At 39.5% G+C, this 16333-nt stretch overlaps 1 protein-coding gene across 1 annotated transcript in view; it reads right to left on the bottom strand.

Annotated features, from left to right (window-relative positions):
* Window positions 1–16333, bottom strand: part of GALNT2 (polypeptide N-acetylgalactosaminyltransferase 2) — a 255773-nt gene that overhangs the window by 15989 nt on the left and 223451 nt on the right. The window contains exons 11-14 of the mRNA XM_021000444.2: window positions 13780–13906; window positions 6928–7020; window positions 6046–6129; window positions 2897–3023 (exon numbers count right to left, since the gene is read on the bottom strand). Of these exons, the coding sequence (XP_020856103.1) occupies window positions 2897–3023; window positions 6046–6129; window positions 6928–7020; window positions 13780–13906 (431 nt within the window). The remainder of the gene's footprint in view (window positions 1–2896; window positions 3024–6045; window positions 6130–6927; window positions 7021–13779; window positions 13907–16333) is intronic.

A 16333-nucleotide genomic window follows, 5' to 3' on the forward strand; every position in this document is an offset into this window, starting at 1 on the left:
CAAGTAAAGTATGAACCAATTTGAAAATAAAACCTTAGGCGGTACTGGATAAAAGTTTACAAAAGAGCACAATGAGCCAATACTAAGTTGGCAGCAACAAATTCACGTTCTTTGGTTTTTCCCCTTCCTCCCATGTCACAATCCACCTAACAATTCCCACCTGTTACATGTGTTTTTCTCCCTTCCCTTTTACATCTTTTTTCCTTGATTTACCTTATTTTGGTTTCACCTTGTCCTCCTTTATGCTGACGTCTTATCCTTTGTTCTCCTATTTTTCTGCCCGCTCTCAACAATGTATGATGTGAGCCAAGGCAGCCAATGCACAATGGAGTGTCCTGAATACATCACATCCATCCCCTGCAGTTACTTCTACCTGCATTTCACTGAACCCAAGCTTGCTAATTGTTAGAACTTAAGTCTTTTCACATAGGTGAGAATCTTACATTACGGTCAAATGGATTTCACAAATGCTGAAATGGTGTTCTAACATAAGGTCATCTTTCCCACTTAGGCCATGACTACAGAGGTATCATTATACATGTTTCCATGAATAGATATGAAGCTTATTTTAATAATACAAAGTTTTTGTTTTACTCCTGGAATTAATTTCCCAATGGTGAAATTACATAGAAAGCTTCATTTTTAAGTGGAATGTCCTACAACATTTCACTATGGGACACCAGCACTCTCTTTAGTAATCAACCCCCAGCAGGGTGAGATGGTGCTTTCAACAACTCAACTGTCAAGACACTGGCAAGCATACTTACTCCTGTTTCCAATAACTAGCCAAGAAAATAGCAAAGGCTGTACCGGGGATGTTATATTGCTGTTGGCACTGGGGCTTTGCTGATCCTCAGTGTCATATCTTAAGGCAGAATTACATTCAGCCAAACAGACCCTAAGAAAGTAGCCAAAACACATTTGAAGCCAGGATCCCATTCTCTCATAAATGGGAAGACAGCCTATGGAAGAAGGCACACATTTCCTTATTTTGGAAACATGGATATCATCCAAGGGCAATAGCAGCTCATCAGACCAGAATTTTAAGCCCTGAAAATTTCCCGACTGGATACTTGAAAAAGATAATAGAAATAAAATTGGTTATTGTTGCCAAATGTTTATCGGAGATCAGGGACCTTCTCCTTTCTTCCTTCCAACATAAGACTTTCTTTATTCTGAAACCCATTTCTACCACTCCTCCCTGGACCAGAGGTAGGTATGCCAAGTCTTTTTTTCCTTAATCCTTGTCCAGGCGGACAGCGGGTGGGAGGTTTTAATAATTTCTACTTTTGTAAGAGAAGATTAGACTAGATGATGTCTCAGATTTCCTTGAGGTCTACGAAGTCATACCTTAAAAAGGACCCTTTTAAAATGCAAATATCCTTGGGGCAGGGGGAGTAAAATCATAACATTATTACCTATACTCCTTAAAACGGTATTAGTTAACACCCTAATTATCAGATAAATCTTGGTAGAGATGAGTTGACACAGAACAGAAGAACCGGATATATTAAAGAAGTTTTGAAGATAGGACAACGCCAGAGAGAGACAGAAAGGTTGCCAAGGAGACCAGGGTCTCAAAAGACAAGCTTTTCCAACTTTGGTTTTACTTTGGACCAGTCAGGTGATGCATCTGCTTAAGCAATACCTTTGCCAAAAGACAGGCCCATCAGATAGGCACTGAGCTCCCAGACTGAAGGATGAAAGCATGAAGTTCAGAAACTCTAACTTATTTGTGGGTATGGTGATGGAGACATAAGGTATTTTTCTGTTATAAGTCTGTACTTCAGTAGGGTCTAGGAAATCGCTCCTCCAGGAAGGAGGAATATTTGAGTAAAAACATAGGGAAATTGATGAAGCTGGTAACTGGATGGGTAAAAAACACTCACTGATCCCAGGAATCAATTTGTTATCTGTTAAGACAGTGAGGTTGGAGCCAAAGGTCATCTAGAAATTTGGTTTTGTTGCTGCTGTTGTTATTTCAGTAGTGTCTGATGACCTATGACCCCACTTTGTTTTGTTTTGTTTTTTTGGCAAAGATACTAGAGTGATTTGCCATTTCCTTCTCCAGCAAACAGGGCTAAGTGACTTGCCCAGGGTCACACAGCTAGTGTCTGAGGCCAAATTTGAACTCAGGTCCTCATGACTCCAGGGTCAATGTTCTATCTACTGTGCCACCTAGCTGCTCCTAGACATTTGGTAGGAGGTTTAACAAGGACACAGATATAGGAACAGGAAAATTGGTTTAGTCTGTAAAGGATACGGATAATAACTCATGAATGGAGAATTCATAGGAAAATAAAATGAGTTGGATGAGATCTTAGAGATCATCTAGCCCAATCCCTTTACTTTTATAAATGAGGAAACAAAGGCCTGGAAAAGTGAAGTGACTTGCTCAAGGTAACACAGGTAATAAGTGACAGAGATGGAATTTGAACAGAGAGAGAAGAACAGAGGAGAGGAGAGGGAGAGAGAGAAGACAGAAAGAGAGAGAGAGAGATGGGAGAGCACTGACTTCAAATTCTGCCTCTCATACATACTACCTGTGTGATCTGGGTCAAGTCACCTGACATCCTTGGACCTATGTTCTCTCATCTGTAAAATGATGGGGTTGATTTAGATGACCTCTTAGGACACTTCCAACTCAAAGTCTATACTCTCCATTAAAGGTAGTAGGCCTGAAACACCACCACTTTCCTTCATCTACAAGGCTAAAAGAGCAATGAACTGAAGTCCCCTGCACCATGAAAATCCTATAATTCCAATCCTAATGATCAGGTGGAAATTTCTGTTTGCTAATGAAAAGTTAGCTAAAAGGTTTTCCAAGCTCTGTGTCCCCCATCATCCCTCCCATTATAGGGCTCAGAGATTATCAGTCTTGACCCAGAAAACATACCTGGTTTCCCCCAGAGTTATGACATTCATAAACTCCTACAACACCATCTGCAAAATGTCCCAAAGTGTCCAGACAATTGTTACCCTGCTGCAATGCTCCAAAAGCTATATCCTGATGGTCAGGAACCCTGAAAGGCAAAGTAGAAATTACTACTTTAATTTCATCCTTCCTTTTTTCCATGAAATTCTCTGTCTCACTGGTTTTATCTTAAATGATGATCACTCTGGTGAAGTTAAAATGCTTAATGATATATCTTCTGCTCCTGGATAGGGTTGTGTCAGTGAGACAGAACCATCTCTATCTATGTTTCTTTCCCTTTCTCTTCTTTCTTTCTTTTTCTTCCTTCCTTCCTTCGACAATTTTCAGGAAAGGACAAAGTTCCCAATGTTTCAGTGTTGGCTTAGTAAGAATAATTAAAAACGTAATTAATGAATTCAGATCAAAGGAAAATTCCTGTTGTCTCATATTTTTCAATAGACCTTCATTTGGCCTTTCAATAGTGGGAAGTGAGGGCGGGGGTTCTAAATTGCAATTTCTATACATAGGTTAAGAACTGCTATTGGACAAGGCCTAACCAGAGAGGTTGATTGGAGTCGACCTAAGGCTTGTTCAGGTGAAGGAATAGCCAGTAGGGTCAGAGAGGACTTTTCTTTGGGGCTCTGATACTCATACCCCAAATTATAAAACATGAAGTATATATAGTTAAGGGGAGAGAGATGCATTAATGATGAGCAGATACTTCCCAAGTAAAAGGCTTTCTTTTTCAGAGAGAAAGAGGAAAGAATATTTTTTAATATTCCTGAAATTAAAAAAAAGTTAAGATATGCCTATACTCACCTTAGCTGATGATTCATTTTAGTACTTACAAGCAGTGAAAAGATTTAGGAAGAGCTATATATGTCAAAAGCACAAGTAAAAGCAGAACAGCATCACCTAAGCCACAAATAAATCTCAGGTCAGGGATCTCTAAGAGCTTTCCCTGAGAAGATAATGTGGTGGCTTTTGTGCATACAATCACTGTATAAGGGATCTATAACTCACTACAAAATGCTCTAGGAATATTTAAAATAAGGACTATGCCATATGAAACCCCAAACTCTCCAAACCATTTCCTTAGGAAGATTAACTCAGGCTAGATTCTGAAACAGAGCAGATCTTCAGGTCTCCCCATAAGGTTGTCAGTAGTTCCTTGGGACACAGGACTTAAGAGAAATTTAAACTATAGGGCTGGGCTTAGAAAGAGGGATCTAAGGGGAATTTCTCTTGCCATTTCTCTGCTCTTGGAAGTAGGCATGGAATATGCATTATAATTCCCACTTTTCCCATGGGGAACACTGGGGCTTAGAACAGTGAAGTATCTTATCTACTGTCATAAAAGACCAGTGTTAAGCCTAGGACTATACTATAGTTCATGTTTTCTGAGACTTAGTTTGACAGCCTTCTCTAAAAGGCCATCGTGTAGGGCTAGTATTGCTAAAACAAACAAACAAAACCCCAGACCCCACCCCCCAAAAAAAACCAAACCAGCACAGGATGATAAGCATCTCTTTCAATATTTGAGGGTAACTAGGAAAGGTAACAACTACAAAAAAATAAAGAATAAATGCTACAAAATTATAATGACCAAACTTGTCCCACCCTTTTATTTTGCAGAGGTAGGGGACTATGGGTGTGAAATAATGCAAAATATCAGACTCTTCTAATATGCTGGCTACTGGTTTGTTTTGTTTTTTTGGAGGCAATTGAGGTTAAGTAACTGGCCACATTTGAACTCAGGTCCTCCTGACTCCAAGGCTGGTGTTCTACCCTGGCTACTTTTTAATGAATTTTTTTTTCTCCTTGTGTTATAAGGGATGAGTATCTGGGAGGGTAAGGGGTAAGAGATAAATTCATACATATGGGTGATATAAAACCAAATGTATCAAAAAAATTTATTTCTTAAAAAATCCTTAAAGAATCTGTAACTTCACCAGCGTGAGTACCTCCTTCACCAACACAGGCCATAATCCCTATAACAGCCCAGCAGACAAGTCTTAGAAAATTGCTGCAGCTAAATAATTTATCATCTCTGGGCTGGTCCTTGGACAGCAGACATAGAGTCCATCACCTGGCCAAGACTGAAGGTCTTCTAGCTTATTAGGACTGATTAGTTTGCACTCCATTAGCATACCCTTCAAGAACCCAAGGAAGGTTCTTGAACCCCTTAAACACTTTTTAATGGAGGTTGACATCTACCACGAAGAAAAAAAAGTGTTGGCTTAGCCCTAACTTTACCTCCTAAAGCCTACCATTGTGTATGGAGGCAATCCAAAGAAGTGTCAAGAGATACATCAGTCAGACACACAGCAATGTTGCAAGGGAAATAGTGACTCTTCTTGATGACCTTTCTGAATTATGTGATGAAATGACTGATCTGTATGGCACTGCTTAGACAACAGAGGGAAGGCAGAGTAAATGCTAGAAGGGAAACTGTGGAATCTCCCAGGAATAATTTAAAGAACACAATCTATCTTGCATGGTTTAGGCAAAGTACTCAATTTAAATAGGGCTCTCTGACCCCTTCCATGTGGATATTCCTTTCAATAATGCAGATAACAATCTATTCAAGCCTGATGATTTTGTACAGTGCATACCCATGTCCTTCAGAGAATTCACTACAGGTGGTCCCAGTGTGCTGGGGGACTTTCATGCTTTCTCTTGACATCCTGAATGTACTAATGGATTATGTAAGTAATCCACTGGTTTTCCCTTGCTCTCACCACACGCTTAACCCAACTTTTTCATTCACACATTTCTTGAATGGCACCCTTTACATTACCTCTCTTTCTCAATTCCTTTTTTTCTGAAATGTGGATATGCTCACATATACAGCATGCCTCTCTAAACTCTTAGGGTTATCCTCAGTTTCAATACTTCAGAAACCAGAGTTCCATAACTGTCAGCCATATAACAATGCTGACTGGAAAAAGGGAATGGACTAGGCTGTCTCCAAATCCCTACCAATTCTAGAAAAAAAAATGGAACCCTAAAATGACAGGGTACGATCTAGAGTAGCTACTTACAACATGGAAGAGAAATTCTTTGGCCTAATTCCTCAGACAGAAAAAGTACACACCCACATAAGAAAATCCAGACCATTGGAGACTCACCTTAGTTCAGGGTAGACATTTTCCAAGTACCATTTGAAGGGCTTGCAACTAAGCTTCTTTCTTAGTTCTAGTCGACTCTGAATACTAGGGAGGAAGAGATAAAGAAAAACCACCACCATTATTAGTAACAGGAAGGACACTTAATGGCACTCCCAATCTGGCTCCAACTTACTTTTCCAGCTTTATTACATAGCGCTCCCCTTCATGCATGTTATATTCCAGCTAACTCACTGGGCTCTGAGCTCATCATTCCATCTATCTCCATGCCTTCACATTCACATAGCCTGTTCCCCCATGTATACTCCTTCCTTACCTTCACCCCTTACTTTACGACTGAGCTCAGGTGCCCTCTTTTATGTGGAGCCTTTTCCACAAGTATCACTACCCCAGACCCTCACTTCTGCAAGTTGTCAGTGCTTTTGCCTTCCTTAACTACTCTATTTGTTTATCTGTGTACATTTGTATTCCTCTGCCCCTAGTAGACTGTAAGCTCCTAGAGGGCAAGGGCTATTCTGCTTTTGTCTTTTGGTTATCATGGAAATCTAGTACTTATTAGACAATTAATTAGTGTTTGTTGTTGAATTGAACTGGACACAGCCTTCCTCTATCCAACACTAAAATCTGTTCCACTGGGTAGAGGATACCCTTTCCTTCCTAAGGTGGGAAGCATGACTTCTCACGGGGTCATTGTGACTGAGGCTCATGCCCCTGATTTAAGCACTGCAGCTCTAGGGTATTTCGCCTCACCTTGAAGCTAAGATTTGCTCTTTGACATGTGGCAGCTGTTGGGCTTTGGGGGCCAGAGCACTGGTCAACAAATGCCCCAAACACTTCCCTAGTAGTCTGGATGAAGTAGAGGAATGAAGGAGAGGTAATACTTACTTCCCATAAGGAACATTTCTGGCTGAAGGCACTGCTGCATAGTAAAAATTTTTATATTCATCCATCCAGACTTCTGCTGCTCGGCGAGTGTTCCTAGGAACAACAACAACCAAAGTGTTTTGAGAAGCTTCCTGCCATCATCCCTGTGTGAACTCCTCTTGTGCTGACAGCTTCTCTTTACCTGGGCCTTTCCATGAAAGCTGTTGGCAAAGGAATGCTCAGGCCATAATGAATGCCCCACAGAACAGAGCAACTGAAGAGGCTTCTAGAGTTCAGATTCCTTGAGGGCAGGGTCTATGCCATAGATATCACTAAGTCCCTCAAAATGCTCACTGCAGTGCTGTGCTTTTGGTAGGCAATCAATACATATATCTTGAATCCAAGAGAATTCTTGTTGCTTTTCTTTCCAGCATACTAATTTTCCAAGAATGAAAGGAGAGACCAGAGGGATGGCTGAGACATTTTGATGTGGAGGGGCTAGGGCAGTATTACATTAAAGAACACAAAAGAACTCCTATCGTCCACAGAATGCTAGGTATGGTGCCTATTACGTGCAATAACAGCTTTACTCTCCAGGTATTCACAGGTTAAGGGTATGGAAACAACAGACATATTTCTTTAGAAAAAAAAAAGGAAGGAAAGGGAAAGAAAAGAAAATAGAGATGATTCAGTGTTTACATTATTCTTTTCTTCCTGTCTGCCTGAGGTGAGTTGGTGTCTTGTTTTGACAAGGAATATAGATTAAAAGGAGATGACCTTAAGAACATCTATCTCTAGGGCTCACTTTGCAACGGGGGCAACACAGACAGGGATCTGAGCTTTCATTTGTCAGATGAAAAACCATACATCCCTAACCCTCACAATCATGCATGGCTCTGTAGCTAATGGAGAGGTTAAATCATGGGCCAAACAGCATGGAAATATGAAGATTCATGAGATTCAAGGATATCGGGGCCAGTTAAATTTAAATGTGTAACATTTATTAAAGACTGTCAAGACCGCATTCCATCTTAGGCAACAAAAAATTGTCTCTGAAACAACTGTGGCACATTAAAACAGACTGTCTTGGCTCCTCGTATCATAGGCCCAAACCAGACAATGCCGGGAGTCTCCTAGCACCTGTAACTTTACAGGCATACCCAATTTAAAGAAAACCTCGAAATATAAAAATTATTTGCATTATAAAAGCGTTCCTTGATTTTAAAAATTAATGTGCTGGAACATTTCTTTAAATAAAACATCTTCCAGGTATGCCAGGAACAGTGGAAGGAGTGTTGCATTTGTACTCAGATGAGCTAGGTTCAAATTCTGGGCCTGCCAGTAATAACTTATGTGACTCTGGACAAGTCATATCGTTCTCCTGGACCTCAGTTTCCTCAGTCTGAGAGGAGTTTGGAACAGTATGAGATATAAGAATATTATAGATTTTATAGCTGGAAGAGTCCTTAAAGATCACTGAGTTCAATCTTCTCATTTTACAAATGAGGAAACTTAAGCCCAGAGAGGTATGAGTCACTTGCCCAGGGTTACACAGCTAGCTTAAGTATCTAAGGTAGGATCTGAACCTAGATCTTCTAACTCCAAGTCTAGTTTCCTTCCTATTCTAAAGGTACAGTGGATACAGTGCCAGGAAGACTCATCTTTGTGAGTTCAAATCTGGCCTCAGACCCTTCTTAGCTGTGTGACCCTGGGCAAGTCACTTCACCCTCTGTCTAAGTTTCCTCATCTGTAAAACGAGCTGGAGAAGGAAATGGCAAATCACTCCAGTATCTTTGCCAAGAAAACCCCAAATGGGGTCACAAAGAGTCAGACATGACTGAAAAATGACTTAACAAATAATCCTAAGATGAACTGATTTCCATGGAGCTTTTGGGGACCATATGTCTCACATGGCATACACTCACCCTAGTATTGCAGTTTTATGAGATAGGTTTGGTTGGTGTTAAATAAATGTGACTGATTGATTGGGCAATGGGGGTTAAGTGACTTGCCCAGGGTCACACAGCTAGTAAGTGTTATGTATCTGAGGCCAGATTTGAACTCAGGTCCTCCTGAATCTAGGGCCGGTGCTCTATCCACTGCACCATCTAGTTGCCCCTATCAATTACATTTAAAAGACAGCTATGAGATGCTAGGTCACAAATTTCAGTGAAAAATCATTCTCTGGCTCTGCTACTTACTGGGTAACCTTGAAAACAACACTTCAGTTTTCTAGGCCTCAGTTTCTTCATTGGCAAAATGAAAGATTTGCACATGATGATCTCTGTTGTTCCTTCTAGGACTAACATTCTATAATTCTAATGTTTGTGTATAACTCATTCATTCAATTCAATTAGCGTATCCCAAACCCACTGATTAGATACTTGGTATGTGCAGAGCACTGTGCTAGGCATTGAGGGAGAGACACACACACACACACACACACATACATATAACTCCCCACACACCAATTAAGACATGGTCCTGCCTCTATGGACTTTATAATCTAGTGGGGGGGGGAAGGTTGCATGGATGGCACATACATGAACACGCAAAACTATGTAAGAACTATAATGAAGAATATATTATTATAAAAGCATAAGATAGGTAGTGCACTATGAAAGGTTAGATGGAAAGATAATTTCCAAATATGGGTTGAGAGGAGGGGGTTATGCATTGAAGGATTATATACAGCCAAGCCTAATTTCCTAAAAAGCTGATTATTTGGTTTCCTTATGGATCTTTCCCTTCTTACTTCTGGTCATTTTACTGCTTGCTACCAACTTCTAGGCAGACAAAGTCAGGGAGAACAGAGAGAATTTCAGATCAGTCAGTTCAGGATTCTCATTAACCATAAAAAAAAAAGGGGGGAAAAGTTTCTTAAGTGAAAGGAGATAAAATTTGTTTAAGATGAGATTTCTGAGCTCTGCTGTGCATCTTCATTTCATCATGTCGCCCTTTGCTATGGATAAGCAAGGGCAGGCTGAGCCTAACAGCCCCATTGATCCCCAATGATCCCTACCGAGTCCAAATTCTATGCTATCAATTCAGGGAAATGCTTCCTTTGGGAAGTATTCATTTGTTGTGGGAAAAAACAACGATTCTAAATTCTACCAATTGGTCCACCAAGTCTTATAATATGATTGTTTAAAAAATTTTTTTATAACCTTTCAGCACTTAGCACAGAGCCCAGCACATAGTAAGCATTCAATAAATATTTACTGATTGACTGATTCCTCCTCTCCTATCTGTCTCCAAGCTATTCTTTTTCTGAAAGGAATAAAGAAACAACTATTAAATGTCTACTATGTGCCAGGCAGGGGCAGGTAGGAGGCACAGTGGATAGACCGCTGGGCCTGGAGTCAAGAAGACCCGAGTTCAAACCAGGCTTCAGACACTTACTAGCTGTGTGACCCTGGGCACCCAGTTTGCCTCAGTTTCCTCATCTGTAAAATGAGCTAGAGAAGGAAATGGCAAACCACTCCAATATCTTTGCCAAGAAAACCCCAAAGGGGGTCATAAAGAGTCAGACCCAACTGAAAAACGACTTAACAACATGTGCCAGGCATTGTATAAAGTAGTTTACAAATATATCATTTGATCCTCACACCAGCCCTGGGAGGTACTAGTATTATCCCCATTTTACAGCTGAGGAAGCTAGGCAGTTAAGTGACTTGCTTAGGGTTATACCCAGCTAACAACCATCTGAAGTCATATTTGACCTCAGGTCTTCTTGACTTCAGCCCCAGTATTCTATGCACTTCACCTCCTAACTTTACAAGATACTAACAGAAACAGAAATACAACGTGGAGGATCTATAAGGTCTCTGTAACGGAAAACAATGTAAAGACTGTATCTCCCTTCTCCTGAAAAGGTCCCAGTAGATGAAACCTTCAGTCTCCAAAGTTATGATACAATACCTTGCACTTATGACATAACTGAGTAAAAACAGCTTCAAAGTTGTTGTGTATTAAGTGGTTTATGTAAACATTATGGCAACTTGATCACAAATGGAGAAGGGGCTCGAGACTGAGTGGTTTATCCATGTTTTGGGTGGGGAAGGAACTGGTGAGAATTTGTCTGTTCCTTAGTCTCAATAATTTCAGACCTTGAGCGCCAGGAAAAGTAGAGTAGAAATAAGAAGGAAAAACGAACAGCCAGTTAAAATAAAAGGAAAACCAGCTGAGGATCCTGTATGGCTAGGATCTCAAAGTGAACGAATGGTGTGAAGGCATGCCTATGCTGCTGAGAAAATAACACTAATATAAGACAGAACTTTAATTATAATAATCAGGTGAGAACCTTCAGAAGCTTTGTGGCTGTTACCTCTGATGTGCCAAAGTAACCAATTCGGTCTGCTAACCAAACAATTCCACCAAAAAACCCCAAACCAACCTGATAAACCAGTTATTTACCTCAAATGACCAATCAATTCAGCTGACACGTCCAATTCCATGGTACATAGACAAAGCACAATCTCACCCTTCTTCCTATATTTACTGTACAATCTGTCTTTTGTCATAGATCTCTCTCTTTCCCTCAACATGCACGCTTACGTTGATTCATTTAAGGAAGGCAGTAGGGCACAGAAGAAAGCCCTCTGCCCTTGGATTAAGAAGACTTAGGTTCAAATTCTAGTGCAAACACTTAGTGGTTGTGTGTGATCTTGGTCAAATGGTAGAGAAGAAAGAATACTGGCTCTGGAGTGAGAGGTCCAGGGTTCACGTCCCACCTTGGCCACTTACTTTGTGGGCAAAGAACTAGTCATCATCTCTGGGCCACATCTGTCAAATGATCAGGTTGAGCTAAGGACCTTCCCTGCTCTAAATCTATGATAGATACTATTACTTAGCTTCTCTGCATCTCGGTTTCTTTGTTTGCAAAATGGGGTTAATGATGTCTGTACTACCCACCCCATGAACTGTTGGGAGGAAAAGCATTTACTTCAATGCTGTGTATGTGTGAGTTATGATTATTTATATTCTTCAGAACAGCACTTTGAAACAGACCACTGAAAGGCACTATGGGGATATCAGCATGACTAAGACATAGATCTTGTCTCTGAGGACTTCAATTAATAGGCAAGACAAGACATACACATAAGTAAATGAAAGTAGCACATAGTAAGTGCGTAAGTGAGTTACAAGTCAGATGTTGGAAAGACGTGGAAATCTTCACAGAGTAGTTAGTGTCTCTACTGAACTTTCAATAATGGGCAGAAGCTCAACATGAATTGACAGAGGTAGAAGGAATTTAAGTTCAGGGATAGGAGGAAAGTGATGAGAGGCAGGAGCTGTTCAGAAGTCTGAAAATCCATAGGCAATTCATATTTCATTTGTATTCTCATTTCAAATGAGTGGCAAACCTAAATTTCTGTGATTAAATATCTATATTATTTTTTTAAAAAATTAAAATACCTATGTTCTTTTTTCCTCCACAGGCTGTTTTTTTTTTTAATTTTTATATACGCGCGCGTGTGTGTGTGTATCTTTTTTTTAAGGCGATTGGGGTTAAGTGACTTGCCCAAGGTCACACAGCTAGTAAGTGTTTGGTCTAAGACCGGATTTGAACTCAGGTCCTCTTGACTTCAGGGCCAGTGCTCTATACTATTAAATATTTTTTAATTAACAAAAATCTGTCTCTGTCTTCCGCCTTTCATCATTTATACCCCTATCCCTCAAGCCTCTGAAAATTGCCTGTTCGTATCCTTTGACTATTTATTAATTTGGCAAAGGCTCTTATTCTTAGTTATTTGAATTAGTTCCATATATCTTAGAAAAGAGATCTCTATTAGAAAAGTTTGCTGCCAAGATTTTCCCCACCCTAATTTACCTTCTATTTATTTTTTTTTGTGAGGCAACTGGGGTTAAATGACTCGCCTAAGGTCACACAGCTAGTGAGTACCATGTATCTGAGGTCGGATTTGAACTCAGGTCCTCCTGACTGCAGGGCCAGTGCTCTATCCACTGTGCCACCTAGCTGCCCCCTAACTGTTTTGGATTTATTCTGAATGTATCCTTTATTAACTTATCTGTGAATATGCTGTATTCCTCTAGTAGATTCTAATTTTTTTGGGAGGCGGGTGTGAGGCAATTGGGGTTAAATGACTTGCCCAGAGTCACAAAGCTAGTGAGTGTTATGTGTCTGAAGCCAAATTTGAACTCAGGTCCTCCTGACTCCTGGGCCGGTTTTCTATCCACTGTGCCACCTAGCTGCCTCCAACTTACCTGTTTCTATTCTAATTTGTTGCACCAGTTTTGTCTATGTAAAACTTTTTTAATTTTCTATAATCAAATTGTCCATTTTATGATCCTTACAGTATTTTGTTTGCTAATGACCTCTTCCTCCAGCCATAGAACTGACAGGTAATTTCTAAATACCTACATTCTTAATTCAATGTTACTGGATCACAGAATTTCAGAGTTAGAAAGATACACAGAAGGAATCATTTGGCTCAGTATCCTCATTTTAGAGATGAGGAAAGTGAGGCATGGAGAGGTTAATTAAGTAAATGGCTCAAGGTCTAATATCTAACCACATCTTAAATTAACCATTCTGCAGAGAAAACACTGAGTCTTTCAGTTAGCTTAGTCCCCAAATCTGTAGCATGAATATCCCTGTGAATTTTAAAAAAAAGTTTTGAATTTTATTTGACAATACAAAATTTAGCATCTGAGTCACTGAGCCCAAAGATCCTCTGCTTATTCAAAATAAAAAAACCTGCGGCTTAGGATTTTCCTTTAGAGGTTATTTCCCTGGTCTTCCAGAGAAGTGTCCAGTTGAATGTGATGGCTATAACGTGTTCAGGAGAAAGGCAGAATGCTTAACTCAGTAACGGGCTTTTTCTTTCAAAAAAAAAAAGTGTTACTTACCGGGCAAACACAGTGCCACTGCCTCCTGGAAAACTATAGGGGTGCTGCTTCCGGAACACGTGCCCAACTCGGCTGCATGGGATGATCTCCAGGCTGCCACCACACTGCCATACTCGGAACGAAATCTCTGTTGCAATGATTGAGAATAAGTCACTATTCAAAGAACTAGATGAAGGTCCAGCATCTTCAGACATTCCCAGTCTACACTAAGTGTGCTCCCAGATCTCCTTATTTGTTGATTGGTGAAACAGTGCCATTGAATCCTATGTTAGTTGATTCAAAATACTGCAAAGGGCTTTAGTAAAACAATTAACACAAAGGTTTTGAATAACAGTATCTTCAGCTTTGATGAGACCCTTAGAAATTATGAATACAACCTCCTACTTCATATAGAAATTCCTCATAAAATATCCCTGGCCATCTTGTCTCTTAAATATTTTCAGTGAAAGGGAAGTCATTATCTCACACTATTCATTCCATTTTTTAAAACTGCTCTAATTATCAGAATATTCTTCCTCAGTAGAAGTGAAATCCATCTTTATTTTTTACACTTTGCTCCTCGTTCTACTCTCTATACTCATAGGGGAAAAAAAGTCTTATTACCCTTCTACGCTACAATAACAGTTCTAAAATTATTTAAAGATAGCTAACACATTAGTTTTCTATTTCTTCTGGCTAAATATTCTGAATTCTTTCAGCTGATCCTGATATGAAAGGGCTCCAGTGTTTTTTGCCACCATGGTCTCTACTCTGGACATGTTCACTTTGTCAATGCTGAACCGCCTGCCACATTCTTGACGTGGTCTGACCAGTTCAGAGTACGGCCTAGAACATCAGCTTTTTTGCAATCATGCTATTATGTTACATTGCTTATTCACACTGAACTTGCAGGCAATTAAAAGCTCTAAGTCTTGTTTCATATAAACTATTATCAAAAGCCACCTCTTCCCCGCCATCCTTTGCCTAGGCGGCTGATTTTTTCAAGGATAAATGTAGGAAATGAGAAGACTGGACTAGATCAGAGGTGTCAAACTCACAGCCCACCTACCACCCAACTATCCTGAACGCAGCCAGAACCAAATTAAAATGTAATTGGGAAATCTGTAACAAAATAAATAAAAATACACTAAAACAAAGATAATGTTAATTTGTCATTTTCTAAGTCAATATGCAGCAAGTAGGGAAGGGATGAAACAATTCATCCCCCAGGCACCAAACAGGCTTGTATAAAAGGAACATGTATATATACATACACACATATACATACACACACACACATATGCATAACTATAAATATGTTAGTAGGTGCACTATTTGAGTTTGACACCATTGGACCAGATGATTCCTAAGGGCCCCTTCCACTTCTAAAACCTATGATTCTCTCACTTCACATTTATCTCTACTGGATTTCATTTTGTTAGATTTGGCCTAACATTCCAGTGGGCCAAAATTCTTTTGGATGCTGATTCTGTCATCTAACACGTTATTTACTACTCTCAGCTTTGTGTCACTTACAACTTGGAAAAGTATGCCTTCTGTGGCTTTATGCAAGTCATTAAGAAAAATGCCCAACCAGCTACAAATCCACTTAGCTGTACTAATTAATGTCCAGCTGATATTTCTCTATCCTGTGCATAAAGATATTCTGAGAGAGAAGGTCACCAATACTAGGAAGCAACAGGAAAACTGAGCAATGGGTACTCCTCAAAATGAAAGACCTAAATATCCTTTTTAACGTGTCCATGTGAAACTCTGTAATTAGACATGGAAAATAATTAAACATCCATTTCTTTCTAATATTATTGTTTAATATTAATTGAGCACTAGCCTGTGCTTCTACTTTTTCATCCAGAAAAGGTTCTACTTTAAAATTTAAAAAATTTAAATTAAAGAAAATATTTTTAAAAATTTAAATTAAAAAATTATTTTTGCTGTGCCCTTCTGCTTTATTCCATCTGGAAGGGTTTACAGACAGCCTTATGGATTGCACTGACACTAGACTGTTGATTTAAAGATGCCTGTTCTTTACCAGTCACAGGTCTTACTATTTGGTAACTTTCCAATCTATTTACTTTCACCCCATGTAAAAGTTGGCTTGCCTCCTATCAACATGAAAATAATCCAACTCAATAATAAAAAAATTTATCCCCAGGTACCAAATAGGCTTGCATAAAAGGCACACACATATGTGCATAAACAGAAATATATTAGTAGGTGCTCAAACCGTTGATAAGTGAACCCTTTCTTGATTATTGCAAAAGTAAATTTTGACTCAACATTTGTTCAAATTACAACACATTCTAAATTAGCTGGGTCTGAATTAATGAGGTTGTATTGGATACTGAAGTCATCTTAAAAGTTAAATAATTAAAGGATTATTGGTACCATAGCTTTAAAGATAGAAGGGATTAGAGGCCATTTGGTCTCCCTCCTTTTTTTTTTTTAAACAGATGAGGAAGACAAAGGCCAAATAGGTCAAGTGACTTCTCTAAGATATGCAGGTATGCAATGGCACAGTTAGAATTTGAACCCAGACCTCGTTAACTCCATATTC

The sequence above is a fragment of the Phascolarctos cinereus genome, unplaced genomic scaffold, assembly GCF_003287225.1.
Source record: "Phascolarctos cinereus isolate Bilbo 61053 unplaced genomic scaffold, phaCin_HiC Scaffold_5;HRSCAF=322, whole genome shotgun sequence".
NCBI lineage: Eukaryota > Metazoa > Chordata > Mammalia > Diprotodontia > Phascolarctidae > Phascolarctos > Phascolarctos cinereus.